The sequence below is a fragment of the Pleuronectes platessa genome, chromosome 4, assembly GCF_947347685.1.
Source record: "Pleuronectes platessa chromosome 4, fPlePla1.1, whole genome shotgun sequence".
Taxonomy (NCBI): Eukaryota; Metazoa; Chordata; class Actinopteri; order Pleuronectiformes; family Pleuronectidae; genus Pleuronectes; species Pleuronectes platessa.
Window position 1 is genome coordinate 17,221,518 of NC_070629.1, and position 15,774 is coordinate 17,237,291.

At 40.3% G+C, this 15,774-nt stretch overlaps 2 protein-coding genes across 5 annotated transcripts; both read right to left on the reverse strand.

Annotated features, from left to right (window-relative positions):
* Positions 1-28: 28 nt before the first annotated feature.
* Positions 29-11,340, reverse strand: morc2 (MORC family CW-type zinc finger 2). Of its 4 annotated transcripts, none has more exons than XM_053420824.1 (28): positions 11,143-11,340; positions 10,453-10,607; positions 9,027-9,080; positions 8,885-8,919; positions 8,718-8,786; positions 8,508-8,598; positions 8,307-8,415; positions 7,786-7,945; positions 7,401-7,512; positions 7,187-7,312; positions 7,020-7,099; positions 6,854-6,936; positions 6,520-6,605; positions 6,100-6,240; positions 5,703-5,857; positions 5,422-5,550; positions 5,226-5,331; positions 4,936-5,068; positions 4,774-4,857; positions 4,379-4,654; positions 3,993-4,235; positions 2,907-3,017; positions 2,258-2,315; positions 2,014-2,152; positions 1,751-1,918; positions 1,578-1,671; positions 1,180-1,368; positions 29-1,062 (listed from the first exon to the last, which is right to left on the reverse strand). In XM_053420824.1, the coding sequence occupies exons 2-28, from the start codon at positions 10,518-10,520 to the stop codon at positions 994-996; spliced, it is 3,168 nt and encodes a 1,055-aa protein (XP_053276799.1). In that variant the 5' UTR covers positions 10,521-10,607; positions 11,143-11,340; the 3' UTR covers positions 29-993. The 4 variants fall into 4 exon arrangements, with proteins under 4 accessions (XP_053276799.1, XP_053276798.1, XP_053276800.1 ...); XM_053420823.1 differs by having other exon boundaries at positions 11,152-11,337; XM_053420825.1 differs by lacking the exon at positions 2,907-3,017 and having other exon boundaries at positions 11,152-11,338.
* An 870-nt stretch (positions 11,341-12,210) lies between these two features.
* Positions 12,211-15,463, reverse strand: zgc:158398 (uncharacterized protein LOC568894 homolog). The gene is made up of 7 exons (XM_053420589.1): positions 15,252-15,463; positions 14,734-14,912; positions 13,786-14,056; positions 13,598-13,697; positions 13,338-13,479; positions 13,099-13,239; positions 12,211-12,948 (listed from the first exon to the last, which is right to left on the reverse strand). The coding sequence occupies exons 2-7, from the start codon at positions 14,893-14,895 to the stop codon at positions 12,928-12,930; spliced, it is 837 nt and encodes a 278-aa protein (XP_053276564.1). The 5' UTR covers positions 14,896-14,912; positions 15,252-15,463; the 3' UTR covers positions 12,211-12,927.
* Positions 15,464-15,774: the final 311 nt, after the last annotated feature.

A 15,774-nucleotide genomic window follows, 5' to 3' on the forward strand; every position in this document is an offset into this window, starting at 1 on the left:
AATATAAAAATAGCACACATACAAAAGGTGTTGCTGAACCGGTTTTATTGTTTTAAGTAAAGATTTGTCAAAAATACAGAATTGTATGTTCCAATCAGAACAAAAAGACTGAAAGCATGCACCGTTTAATAAAACATTTCCATGACATGTTAAAAAATTTTTTGAAAGAAAGAACACAGGCACCAATTAATTATGAACACACAACAACTTTTGCATTAAACTAAAATACTTTTCCCCCCTCAAAATAAACACCTTACAGTCATAGCTTGATTGCATGGGGGATTTAAGGGAATACTCCTACTGATAAAACCCAGTAAGTAGTTGTTGTTGGTGGGTGTGGTTCGTCACCCAGTCATAAAAGATTTACCTGCATTGCTTGACACACAGACCAGGATGGAGGAAGGTTAATGGGCAACACTGATGTGTTTTTAGTGTACAAAAATAAAAGTTAACATTTAAGTAGTGGTTGCATTCTGGAGCAAAACCCATACAAACCCAACTCTTTAGTGACCTCCAAATCTCACCTGACAATAGACCAAAATGAGAAACTAATATAGTCTGCAGTAGAATGATGCAGATGACTATATAAATGGAGCATAAATTATATTTAACCGACACAAATTATTTCAAAGGTCAATTAGGACACGATGGCTTAAACATAGTTTAACATACAGTATATAAGCAAGTATATAAAAAGGACTAAAATGAAAACCACAAGCCAAAGGGCTACCCAACTATGTTTTATCGACAAAGACCCTGACCGAACTCAATCAGCATGCTGGTGCTGCCGTAACACTGAAACGATCAAAATCAAAAAGGTCAAACTAATGACAGTCTGATTCAATGTGTTGAAGGATCAACAATGAAAATGTCCCTAAATATTCACAACCATTTCTGCACACGAGTTCTCCGGGACATGTCAACAAGTAATGGTTGAAATTAAACTGTTTATGTGCACGTCCTCTTCTCTTCTATTTCTCTTTTCTGTCTTCTTTAATCACCCTTAGTGAGAAGGTCCTCTATGTATGCATCGAGCTCGTCATCTGTGTTTATGTCGATGTCCTGAAAGTTGGGGAAAGGAAAACAAAAACATTACTTTGCTTTGTGTTTAAAACAGGCAAATGTTGTTTATTGGGCAATCAATACTGGCAGTGCAAATTAAGCAGTCAACAATCTTACCTCTTGCACTTTCTGTAGAAGTGCTACAATGTTTGTTCGAAGTTTCTGGAGTTTCTCGTCTGCTTCCTTCAGTTTGATCTCAGCGCTGTTGCTCTTCTCTTCCACAGCTTTGGCCCTGGCATCAGCTCTGCTCTGGTATGAGTTACACAATGACTGGAGACCAGATTCATACTGCTGGAAATATTCTTTCTAAATGGAGTGGAAAAAAACACCTTAATCCCCCGCACCCAATACTCAAAGAAATACAACAGGAAGAATATTACACATCCATTTCCTGGCCGATATTTCAGATAGAAAGTTACCCACTTTCATATGACTATTGGTTTCAATGTTATACTACATTCAGCTTTTAAAGTTATTAAAAATGAATAAATCAAATAATCTACTGTCTATCTCACCAAAGGAAAAGCCACCAACTCATCAGCTGTCATGCTGTTGACATCATCCTTTGGAATCCGGAAAGCTGGAGGGAAAAAGTACCGCAGCATAGTCCTGGACACACAAAGAGCACAGTGAACATACCACACTGCTGCGATCATTGCTACTACTAGTACTATTATAAGCAGCTCACCTCAACATGGTGACCAGGCTGTCTGTCACCTCTCGACTGGTTCCTGGCTGTGTCGTGTCTGGCTCCATGGGTGCCGGCCCCCTCTCGGTCTCCTGTTGGGTGTCTGGCGTCTGAGAGTTTGGAGATGGCGGCCTCATCAACCGGACATCATCACTTCCCTTGAACACCCTTTTCAGAACACACGCACATACTTATAAGATGACAATTATCTGGAGTGTCATTGAAAACTTGCCCTGGAAGCAAAACCACAGAGAGAATCTTACCATCGGTCTTTTGGGGTGGATCGAGGTACGTAGTCAAACTTTACTTTCCATCGAACACTCTGTTTATTTGCCTCCACAGCGATGACTCTGCCCGTGTACCACTCCTTACTGACGCGCACTTCAACCAGGAGACCCTTATCTACAGAGGACATTTACATGAAAGAATATAAATTCATCCCATCAGTTCTCTTCCAGTTATCGGCTAGGGACACACATGTCAGGGTGGAGCAGTCCATCATCTCACCTTTCTGAGGATTTTTGATGTCGTTCTCTGGTTCTGGCTGTGGCGTCTTCTCAGGTGCCTGCAACAAAACAGTCATTACCACCACAGCAGCAAAAAAATCATTTAGGGGAAAGAAAGAATGAGATTAAAAGAAATGATTGAATGAGGTGAAAGGCCCACAGTGTGAACTCAGGCGTTGGTTGAGAGTGGCATGCTTGATTCCAGTCATTAGAGAAGAGTTTAAGAGAGAATGTTAGTGTGGAGGTGGGGGGGCTGGGAGAGCAGCCTCACCTGCACCATGGAGGATCAGTCAGCACAGGTGAGAGCGGTTAGCTGATTGGTCCTCGAGCTTAAAAGGGCGGGAGGACTCTGCCGAGGCCAGAGGACCCGGAGGAGCTAGCTGCTAAGCTGGACAAGCTCAAGAGTTTAAGTTGAGTTTGTGAAGTTTATTTGTTTTTTGCTTAATAAAATATGTTTAAAAGTAACGTGTTCATCTCTGGCTGTGTGGGTGAGAGCCCACATGGCAAGATTCACTGCCACAGCTAGAAGAGAGAACAGTAATCTACATCAGTCTGAAAGAATATGTTGTCGCGACTGTTAGAAGATGTGAGAGCAGATGCAGTCTTGCTTTCTCAGGCTGAAGTAGAGAAGAGGGAAAGAGGAAAGCTACCTTGGCTTTAGCACCGTGCTGTTGTGTGGTAATGGATTTAGGAGCTGTGGTCGGTGTCTGCCGTGTGGGGGTAGACACCCCTTTCTTCTCAGCTTGGGGCTGTATTTTAACCTGCAAAGTCAACAGCAGATGTGCTCTGACTGGATATTCAGACTTAGAATAACCTTACTTTTGACATCTTAAACTCACAAAATGACCCTTCAATTTATTTCAGCATCTCCATATTGTCTGCCATTCACATAAGCTGCTGTCAGACATGCACTGAACTCTGCAGTTCCTCCATATTTTAAGGCAAATGTCAGAGTGAGATGCTGTGCAGTTTCTGCAGACTTTTTCTCCCCTCTCATATATGTCCGTAGAAATCCAGGAGAATCCGATGAGTCATCAACGTGGGGCGGATAGTGATGCAAACATGCCACAGATGCAAAAATGAAGAAAAGTAAAAATTGAAAGTTGAAACAAACATGGACGACACTAATGGAAGTGTCAAGAGATGGGGTGATAAGATCTGTGTCGGTGTGTTGTCAAGAAAATCATGTGATCTCCACAGTGGAGTTAATCACACAGTCAAGTACTGTACTAATGTTCTGTGAGGAGGACTATAACCGTATCTCTGCTCTGACAAGCAACATGGCAGATAAATAATTATAAGCAATTAATATCGTGCATTTGAGTTTTCCAGATATAGATAATCAAAGACTTGATATAAAACATTTTAAAAGCATGTTCTAAATTACTGCACTTTAGTTGATGTCCTAACGTATTCTGATACTGATTTGAAAAAAAAGATGGAAGCAGCACTGGGGGCAACAAGTAGCTGGAAAACTGAGACTGCATCAAACACCTTCACAGCAATTTACCCAATGCATCACACCCACATTGACACAGAGAGCCAAACTCACAATAGTGATTGGTTTATGCAGAGTTTCTACTATTTCATACAGTTTGTCGTCCTCTGTTGAGTGTTGTTTGAAATCTTTGAATTTTCTGCTGGTGCATTTTCAGTGAGATAAAAAATGTAAACCGTATTTCTGAACCGATGTCTGAAAATGTTCAACTCTCAAATGGGAACTATTGTTTGTTTACCTCGTCCACTTTGCCACGTTTGGGAAGTGGGGCCTTCTCGACAACTTTTCCGCTGTTATTAGCTGCTGCTGACATCTTGGATTTCTTTGTCTGTGGTTCATCCTCCTCACTGCCCTCCTCTTCTTCCTCTTCCTCCTCCTCCTCTTCTTCCTCCTCCTCCTCCTCATCACTGTCCTCCTGCTCTATAATTCTCTTGCGTTGTCCAACAGGTGGGGCTTTGGCAGAGGATGCTTTGGCAGATATCTGTGTGTGGAGACAGATATCATGTCTTCAAACTTCTTTTTGGGATTTAACTGGACATGAATGCAAAGTTAATAAATTTCTCCAATAAAACCTGCCATTAATACTTAGTATAGGTGAAATGCTTTATATAACCTGGAACTTACCCTTGAGCTGCGGCTTGGTGGAGGTGTTTTGGCAGTAGCTTTGGGTGCAGGCTTTGCTGCAGCTTTTGCTGCAGGCTTTGCAGCAGTTGGCGGAGACTTTGCTGCAGCTCGGGACCTTGGTGACTCAACTTTCGGTGGCGCTGGAGGAGTGGCAGCTGTCCGGGTGGGGCGCTGAGAAGAAGCCCGAGCTACAGGGGTACTTGAGGCATTTTTTAGGTGAGCCGGGAGTGGTGGAGAGCGGGGCCGTGTTGTGGATCTCTCAGAAGATCTTGTTGCCTGCACAAACAACAAAGAAAATGGAGGCAGATGCTAGTGAGCTACTTTATGTAAGACATGGACATGAAATCAGTGTTTCAAAAGAAGTTGACAGGAGTATTCACACAATTGACTTGTACCTGAGAGGAGCCCTCTGTTGGTTTCATGCTGACCTCCATCGGTAGCTTTTTTATATCCACTGCAGAGTTGATGGTGCTGGTTTTCTGAGAGGGAAAGAATAACTTTTACGAATTTATGTACTCACAACATAGCAAGGAAAAGAGAGAAGGATAATCAAGTACCTGCAAGGACTCGAGTTTATCCTGCTGCTGTTTAATTTTCTCTACCAGCTCTTTTTTTTTGCCTTCAACTGTAACCTTTTCTTTTTTCAGAATACCACATGGCACATTCTGTTTCTTTTCAGGAGCATCACACCTGAAAGCGTAAAATACACCAACTATATTTAACATGTACTCCACATTGTTCACAAACAATGATGTAGTGACTCAAATGATGTGCTATAAATGTATCCCATGAATGCTAAAAAACGAATAACATTGCATGACTTTCAACATTTGAGATCTATGTGTACCTGTCCTGAGTGCCGTCAGGGTTCATGAGACACAACCAACTGTCTGGGTATCGTTTGTCCACAGCGTTCATCTGGAATGGCAGCGTTCTCCACTTTAAACATTTATCTGAAAACAGAAACCAGCCCCAGAGAGTTTGTAGCTGTAAGCTAGTTTCATGTGATACAGTACCACTATGTGTATTGATTTTGAACTAACCACACTGAATAGTTAGTGGTATCTCCATGGCCCGACGTCTCTTGTATCTTTGCTCTGAGGAAGGCGGTGCAGACCAGCTGGCAGACAGATATCCAAACTCATCCCAAAACTTCACTATACCTTTCTGGGCTGAAGAGCACACGGATACATAATTATTTAAGTATTAACAAAAATCAAATAAATATTATTCTGTAATTAGTCTTTAACGTGCCAAGAATTGAGTACAGCAAATTTTGAACCATGCATGTCAGGGTGCTACCAAACAATTCAGCAAAACTCACCAATATTCGTGTCCTTCCAGTACTGAGCTAAATGTTCCCCCATGGATTTCAGTAAATGTCTATATTCCTTTGCATCTGCAAAGTCCTGCTTGTTGTGTGTAGGCTCTAGAACTAAATATGGGACATCAACTACGCCAACGACACCTCCACATGCCCTAAAACACACAAACCATAAGGCTGAAAAAACTGTTTCATCATTGAGTTGTACGGCACTGGTAGGAGCACGTTTAATATTTGAGAGATAACAAATTATTACAGGGCATCACCCTAGTGTCAGGGACTAATAACTGTAAACACAGTCTCAAATTCGTGGTCATCTATATGTGACAATATCAGGGAAATGTTATGACAGTAAGCTTGCACAAATAAGCACAAACAATAGCTGCTTGAGACTCACATTCCTCCCTCCAGCTGTGGCCCTGTCTTCTCATACATCTTGATGAGACGAGAGCAGTTGTACACAAACATCCCATCCAGGTCCCTCAGTTCGATGTTTACACCAAATATAAAATTCAACTCCTTGGGCTCCTTTAGTGCTCTGAGGTACAAGAAAGAATATGAGTCTGACAGGATATAGACAAGGCACAGCAAAAAGAGAGTAGTTTGAAGTACAGACTACTGTTGCCTGTATGCAACAGTGGGACATAGAGTTGTGCTTTGTTATATTAGAAAAATGTATACAAGCAATATACATCCGTCTTGTCAGTCTGTAAAAATTCTAATTGTGATGTTCTTTTAAATTGCAAGCATATGCGAGGAAAAAGATAAGAACTTTTGTAAATCTCTATGTGAGAAAAATAAAGTTTGTTAATTTTACTTCTGTTTGGCTTCGAGAATCATTTTCTTCATGTCAGCATCACGTCGAAGCATCATGGCTGAATCTTGAACCTTTCTCAGAATCGCCTTGAGGAAAAGCAGAAGGGGAGGATATCCAAGATTATGCCTTTGCAAAACGGAATAAGCAGAAGTGCTTCCACTGCTGACCCTTTCAAATCCCACCTCAGCTTTAACTCCAATTATAGATAAATGCAGAAGTTTGCTATAACAATCAAGGTGTTAAGACAAAACATTTTCCAGTTAAACCTTGATTACATGGAAAAAAAACAAAATCTGTACAGGACAAGCCAACCATCGTATTTCTTTTGATTTACCCGTGAATCTTTCGCCAGGTCCTCTCCTAATCTGGTCTCTAGCGCGATGCGCTTACTCTCCCCCTCTCTGGCCTTTTCCTCCGCTGAAATACAGGACAGAAAAACGTCAAGTCAAATAAAGTAAACTAAAACTAACTTAAATAGGATAAATACACCACAGACTCACCAATCTTAGCGAGGTGATCAGCTTTCTTTACTTCTTGCTCAGCACGAGTTTTAAAACGAGTTGATGAGTATTTATAAACCCTGTTGACAAAAAGGAGAGCACCAATGAAGGTTTGGTCACTGAAATTAAGAAGTTATAGATACAGTATAAGTGTGCTATTATATTACCTTGGTTTATAGAGACAGCAGGACAGTCTTTTAGTCCTGACTTTGTGTCCCTGGATAAAAATCCTCATGCGTGGGTCGATGTACAAAACAGCAGCGTAGGCCCTGAAGGATCTCTTCTCCGGCTTCCTGTGAGAGAGGAAGGAGCGCCGTCATTCAAAGAAAATTCTAGCCAGAATTTTCAAAAGTAAAGTCATAAAGGAACTATTGCACTCACACTCCTTCAGCAGGCATCCCAGCCATCAGTATGTCTTGGTGATCTGTCTCTGCATCCAGCTCTGGTTCTCTGTTGTCCATCAGCTTCAGATTATAGATGATCACAAGAGTGCCTTGAAATAAAAAACCAAAATGCAACATCAATATCAAACATGTCATTCCCCAAAGCTAAGGTTTATGAAAAGGATATTATTAAAAGTGAAATATATTGACACAACAGAAACCATATTAATGACAAATGCATTTTAAGCATTGCACTCAAGAGATGCTTTGAGTAATAACTGATTCACCTGAAACTTAAACTAACTTTTTGAAGTGCGGCCAATTAACTTTTGTCTATCACAAATGTATTCTCTTTACAAGGAGACGCAGATTAACATGCTCACCACTGCTGCTTTCTATTTTGTTGAACTGCTCCATCAGCTGCTGTTCATTTTTAAAAGGAGAGTATTTAAAGATCAGGTCGGTCTCTATGCCGTACTTCTCCGGATCAGAGGTCAGCGGCTGCTTGGTTGTTAGATCCCAGGAAGGGAGGGGAACTATCACCTGAAGAGAGACAAATAAAAGCTGCTGAGTACTAAAATCTGAGTTGTTTGAGGAGCTCCAATTTCAACAAAAGACCAATGGGTTTACACGGTGGCTTAATTGGGTAACCCTCAAACAAAGAGAGAGAGTTAAACATCACACAAGTAACGAACATTAAAGAAGAAGCAAAAAATGAAGTAATTGACAAACCCACGAAGTTGACCACAACAAAACTTTTCTATCCACATGTTCTGGAGACTATAAAATAACCTATCAAATAGGCAAAGGCTCAATTATTAATAAAGGTATCTGTTAATGGCACTCATCCCAAATAAAAGTTACATTTAGGAATCAATAGCCTTAACTGACAGTTGACTCTGACCTCATCCAGTCCCTCTTCTTCATGGAAAGTCCTCGACAGGAAAAGGCAGGTCAGTGTGTTGCCTTTTTTCGTGAACAAAATGAAGTCTTTGCCGATTCGCATAGAGCCACTGTGAAAACAAACATTTTAAAGTGTGAGATTATTCAAATACAGTTGTACCAACTGAACCACTATCACACAAGAATTCTGAGAGGGTCTTACGATTTCAGTCCATTTCCATACTGCCCGATCTGTGTGGACACAGGTGACCGTTTGCTTGACTTCCCAAATTGAATCACATGGGTTGCCTCATCTAATAAAAAATGAGACGCATACATTATACATAATTAAAAAACCTCACAATGAGCCCAAACAAAGCATCTGTACACAACAACTTAAAACTGGCTTCTCTGATAATAAAGTCCCACTTACTGGGGTCCATTCCAATACCATCATCCAGAAAACAGAGCAAGTAGCCACCCCGCAGCTCTGGCTTTTTTTCTGTTAGAGAAGTGAGACGGTAACAGACAAATATTAGGAGCCATGAATAAGTACGTATGCTTCAGTGTGAGAAACCAGGTGAATATTCTGAGGTGTACCTGTGTAGATGTCTATGCGTGTGGCATCAGCATCTCTGAAAGAAACAAACCAAGTGTGAGACTTTCTATGTACAACAAAGAAGGTATCAAGCTGCATAGTGTTTCAACAATTGCAGGCTCTGATACAAATCATTATTGGTACCTTGAATTGTCGACAAGCTCCGCCAAGGCTCCAAATAAGAACTCATGGGTTGTCCTGAAACAGACAACAATTCAATAACTGCAGGAAATTTATATGTTCACAGACAATTCATATATTGGATTATTAATAGGGAGTTCACTTATACACAAGATACTAATAAGGTTCTGGACCCTACATAGATATTTTGAGTGAATTTATTATTTAATTATACAGCCTACATTTCCTACAGTGTATTAAAAGACACATGTCAATGTAAATAGGACAGGTGATTAACTGGTTCACTGACTATGTAACATTTACCTTATACATATAACACTGAAGTGCTCTTCTTTATAACTAAATACCTACACCTCGTTACAACAGAACAAAGAATGACACTGTCCCATTCAAACCACATTCAGACAGGCACTGACGTCCCAACAATTTCCAGACATCCTAAAAATATCAATGTGAGCCTATGTGAGACTACAGTGATAATTCACAGTGAGCAAATTACCCATTTTCTGAAGGTGATGACAAGTGCACCACAGCAAGTTCAAGTATAGGCAGGAGGTTCAGTGGGGCTACAGCAATATACAGGTTTAGGTTTATTTGTTGTATAAGACATGAAATGAGAGGAAGACTAAGTTAGATCTTTACATCTGCAGTGCACACACTTTTCAACTACCATTAAAATCAATAATGTGACCCAAATCACTCTGTTTGTGTTTTCTCTCATTCACAGGTTTTCTGTTTGTTTATTCAGAACCAGCCACAACTGTTCACTCTGGTGATGTCGGTTAAACTTCAAACTGACACTGATAACTGCTTACAGGAGAACAAACTTACAAACAATCGTGTTTGAAAATCCAAGTCTCAATAATGCATATATTTGAGAATTGAAATCCATAATGAGAAACTAAATGTACTCTGAAAAGAACTTACTACATTTCATCATTACATTCTTAATCTAGAAGAGCAGCTGATGTATTATAATGTACAGATTTTACATTCCATGTGTAATTCATACTCACAAGGTTAAATATATATCTTAGCAAATATACATTAAGAATATCACATAACATAATGTTAACTTCAGATTATAGAAACTATTTTCAAAACGGAAATCATTACATTCAAACTGCCTCAAACATTTTGTGCGACATTTCTCTCCATACACATACAAACAAGTGGAGAACAAAGTTAAAAAACTATTGAGGTTGTTCTAGGATTGGTGTAAGTGATGTTCATTGCATGACATTTGTTTCCTGTGTGTTCAAAACCTTTGTGCTGAGCTGTTAATCAATTTTAACCTTTGAGCCATTTGAGGGACTTGTAAAATAGTTACATGAATGAGTTGTCATGCATGCTGTATTAGATTCTTGGTCTAAAAAATTACTAGCGATGATTGTCTGCAAGTATGAACTCCCAGCAAGTGTGTACTCACGAGTTAGTGTGCAGGTACTCGAAGGTGAGTTGAGCTCTGTTCAGGTTGCTGTAGTTGGAGCAGGCCATGGCCACTCACAAAGGTTTCCTGCTTCTTTCCTTGATTCCGGTTTGTCTTCTTCCTGGTGAACCGAGCTCTAGTCAATAGATGTTATCCTGTAAATGCAAATACAGCAATGTAAGCTACCACGGACCGTGTAGATTCACCTAGTCTCCATTTAATAACACCGCGGACATGATGCGACGCCACTTGGCTGGACGCTACAGAAAAAGTCGGGGGGGGGGGGGGGGGGGACAGCAACGACAAGTTCATAAACGTCCCCACCCCTGGAGATTGGTACCACGTGGGAGGCCCGTATGCCAACAACAAATTTGTTTAGCTACGAGCATAAGACGTCTGGCGGCGCCGTGTTAGCTGGGCAGACTTTGGCGCTACTGTAGTTATGCACAGACAAGTCATTGGTCCAAGTTGTGTGTCTGTAAACAAGAGCCGGCCATGTTAGTGAAGAGCACATCGTATAAACGCTTCAGACGTAATGCAGTGACTGTTAATAACACTTAATATTGGGCTAACGTAGCTAACGGACGTTAGCATCATCTACAGACTATATCTGCGGTACCAGCAGCTAGCTAGCTTCACACAGTGAAAACATGGAGCTGACGTTAGCCAATTTAAATCATTTTCACCAACTTTGCGGACCTTTTCATGAGACGGCGACTGTGTGGTGGCTCCCCGCCACTGATGGTCGTAACAACGCGTCCAACGAGGAATAAATATCTAGTAACGTTACATTCCCTTCTCCATGACCAGAAACAGTCCGCCAGGCCGCAAAGAATCCTCCTCCTCCCCGTTCTCATAGCCCGCCTCTCGGCTCCATCCCTACGTCAATAGAGAGGCCCGGTGCGCACATTCTCACGCTGATTGGAGGAAGGACTCTGCTACGTAGGCGGATATCACAGTGGCGCATCATGCGTAGAGTTCACTGTTTATGTTTCATGTTGACTATTTATTATGTACGCGTATTTTCTTCACGGTGTATTTCCTTTGTCGTGATGCTTTACCTTTGTGTATTTGTGTTCATGTGTGGAGTTCACTGAGTTGAATGATCACCTATTGACGGTTAAATGACTCACTTGTATATTCACAAAGTTTATAGCTCACATTGGAGTACAGAGAAGTTCATTTTCATTTTCAACTGACAGAACAGGTCTGTTTGACTATGTATGATCAGCACCATAACCTTTGTTGTTGCTCTATTTTCAATTCCTTTTTCAATTTTAGTAGTGAGTCGTCCCTTTTTTTGTTTCCATACATATAAGCCAACTTTAAAAGGTTTTCTGCAAGTTAATTTCTATTATGCTTAGAAATTAACATCAAGAAGTGCCTATCAGGAAAGAACATTCAAATACCTAATTATTCAGTTATTTGGAAAATTATAAGTTATGTAAGTTAGATAATTCATTAAAAATAATTCCCCTCCCACTTTGACTGAAGCCGCTCGGCTCCAGTATATGAGGAAGTCAGTGATGAACAGTTCACTGTCACTGCGAGTGTGCATCATGACATATCACACTTCTTTACATGACCTCCAATTAGACCAATGTTGCATTACTTGCAAAGACACACTCCAAGGAAAGTCCATTAACTCCAGTCAGATTCACAAACTTGGACAGAATCCATCACTTTGCCTTTTGTGCTGTAAACTCTGTTATTTGACAAATATGATATTTCATAGGAATTAAACAGAATACACAGTCATTTCACGTTGTATCCGTTTAACACCAAATGTTGAAATTTAGAAAACAAACAACAAGAGTTAGAAACCTGTCAATGTCTCTTCAATAATCACTTCTGAAAATGTCCCCCAATATTAAAGTCACAATTCATTACATAGTCTCTGGGTGAATCCAAAAATACTCACGCTGTGGATCTGTACATTTGACTTCTATGATCAATGTCAGACATGTCCATTAAAGTAATAAAACACAACTAGTACAACTGCTGATAGGAACAGGGTATATTATATTATTACTCAACAGTGGTCAAATAACGTGCATTTTTTATTTTTAATTGAAAAAAAAAAATGGTATATTTAAACCTGACAAAGTTGAGTGCAATCAGATAATTATTTACAAGGTACTAAGAATGATTCCGGGATATAATTGAAGTAGAAAAGTTTTGAAAGTTAATAATCCCTGGAATGTACTGTATATCACAAACAGACTGGGGAGTGGTATATGACCAGCCACCAGTTAAGGCATTATGTGATGAAAAGTTGTTCCCATTGAACCATGATCCAACTGCAAAATATACTCTTTCTTCATCATATCCCTCAATTTCAATTTCTCCCTTGGATGCAGTATAGAGCTTCAGTTTCTTATTAGAGGGATGCTCCACTTAAACACATTCATGAGGTCACTTTCTTTAAAAGCAGCAACCAGCTGCTCTCTACAGGATGCAGAGGGTCAGGAAAGATCAGGAGTCAATCAATGGTTCCTGCAAATAAAGTAAAGAGTAAAGTAAGGTTTAAAAGTCTCTGTACATTTCCCAACATGCTACAGTGTTTTACACCAAAATACATGTTTAGATTCCAAAACCAAAGCAGTCAAAACTGTCAGTTTGACAGTAATGTAAGAGTTGACCTACATGTTTTAGATCCAGCCCTTTCCAGTTGTAGCAGGGCAATAGCGAACGTTTCACACTCGCAGCTAAACAGAGTACCATGCAAACTCCGAGCAGGAAAACACTGACTTCCAACAGATGACGCACTGCAACATTCCGCTCCTCCTAAAGAGTAAAAGTAGATTGACAAAATGCATGAGGGCATCTGTATTATAGCTGAATATGTATATATATATATGTTGTTCATATGGGACAAACTGTACCTGTGTCAACATGACTGTGAGTGTCGGGTCATTTTTGCTGCGTAAACTGTAGCAGGTTTGTGATGCCACAGGCAGCTGGTTGCTCACTTCCACATGGACGGGTGAAATATTTTTCTTAAATGCAGGACACTTCATGGGACGTCTTCATAAAAGTATCCAGTACATGCATGTGAACGCACAAAGAAAACAGTCGTGAGTTGACGGAGGAACAGACTCAGGCAAATAAGTAGTTAAGGGAGCTTGAGTGTGAATGAACTTACGGGCTCGGGGGCAGGAGGTGTGATGGGGCACTAATGTTGAGGCAGGTGTGGGTTCTATTTCCCGTCAGAAACTCTAGAGTTATATTGATAATCTCATTTCCTGGGGAGTAAAACAAATGCTTATGGGTGAGATTGTATACTTATATAGACTTAATTCACTCTCACAACTAAGCTAAATTAATACCGACCACCGAGATGTAGTTGACTGGCTCGCAAGGAAGTGGAAAGACCAAAGCGTTTTACAGAGCCATGAGCTGAGCTGGCAGTCAACGCCACAGGAACCTTGACATGAAAATGTGTGACTGAAGAAGACGTTTTTGTAGGGTCAACCATTGTCTCTTTATCGTTTTTCTGTTCCACCAGAAGAGAGGGAGCTGGTGACACGAGTACAGATGAATCTGCACTGGCTTTCGTACACAGCTGGAGCTGAGAGAGGGAGGACAGAAGCTGGTTCCAGTCCTAAAAGAGGAATAAAGCACAAGATTTGTACATTAACATCAGCTCCAGACACAAAAACATATGCATTAATTCAGTCAAAGCCTGTGTAACAATATGCTTCTTTTGCACAACAATACTCATCACCTACACATTGCATGGTAAAATCTTTAATTAATGTTAATGACATTGTTACATTTATTTGTGAATTATCTACTAATGTATTATGCAGCAGAGTTTAATGTAGACTTGATGCATCAAGGAGACCAGAAGGGGGATCAATATACCAAACGCTGACACAGTAAAATGAGCAATTGTCACCCTTCCTGTCCTATATTCTCAATGACTGTAGTTCCTGGAAAGATTTGTCTAAAGGCTTTCTTTTTAAAATAAAACGTAATTAAAATTACAAATGTTAACAGTATTTCTAAACATACACTACAACAATAAAAAGAAAATGATATATACGTTAATATATTTGAATAAAATCTACTTAATTTGTATTTATACAATTATCAAGTATATTATTTTGTGTTGTTCTTATTCTTATGGATAATGAACAGCTAAATTTCTATTAATTACTCATTCATTGATTACTCTCAGTTACTCTCCCACCTTCTGAGTGGGTGCGCAGACGTTTGTGTGTGTGCTTGAGTTAACACCAAACATATGTCAATACAACAACACTTGTACTTCCTCACCTTTGCTGTGTCGGGGTTGGGCAGAGTGTGAGAGTAGCTGTAAGAGCCCAGGCAGATGAAGGAGATGACCAGACTCAACATACACAGAAGAAAGGTCACCATTGGAGGATTATGGGATGCATAGTCTCTGAGGTTCTTCACTGGATGCCAGGAACCCATCATCAGACTGCACACACAACCTGCAAATGCAAAAGTCACTTTCCTTAGTAGAGATTGGACAGCTTTTACATCCCACTTCCAGACATCTGATTCAGCAAGCGGATTAATTATTGGAGCCTGTTATTGTTTTATAAGTTATAATACAGGATCAATAAACCTGTCCAACTCGAGCAGTTCAGGACAACTTCAATAAGACACCGCTTTTTGCTGCCGAGCCGCTTTTACAGAGCAACAGCATTGTAGAGTATGTAGACAGTGTTCCAGCTGTGCAGCACACGACACACGTTGAGTCCAGAGAACAGAGGTAACATAGTGTCACTGTTTGTTGTTAGCTGACGAGCTAAAGCAGAACTTCATACCTTCAGTTTAAGCGAGTCTCCTCCTGTTCACGTCGCTGGTTCTGTTAAACCATTGAGACCCCCGAGTTCACTGACGACACGCTAACTGGAGTTCTCCAATAAGAAGATAAAAACACACACGTCTCTCCTACAGCCATGGTTTAAAGTTCAGCTCCATCGACACTGCACGACAGCGCTGTCGCTTTACGACAGGGCTGCCGACGACCGTGACGTATGACGCATGGTATGACGAGCTGTAGCCCGGATGTAACACATGTTTGTAAACAGTTTACGTGCTCCCGTCACTCTCTCTCCGCCGCTTTCTCTCTCTCTCAAATTCAAATTCAAATTCAAATTCAGAGGGGCTTTATTTGCATGATAAACAGACGTTGACATTGACAAAACAAGTGTAAAAACAACAAAAATGTACAAAGAAGAATTCTGACTGTGTTGTTAGAAATATATACATATAAATTAAACAAATTACCTAAAATAAAACAGAAAATTTTAGATTTGCAGTTAAGAATATAAATGCTATATTAAC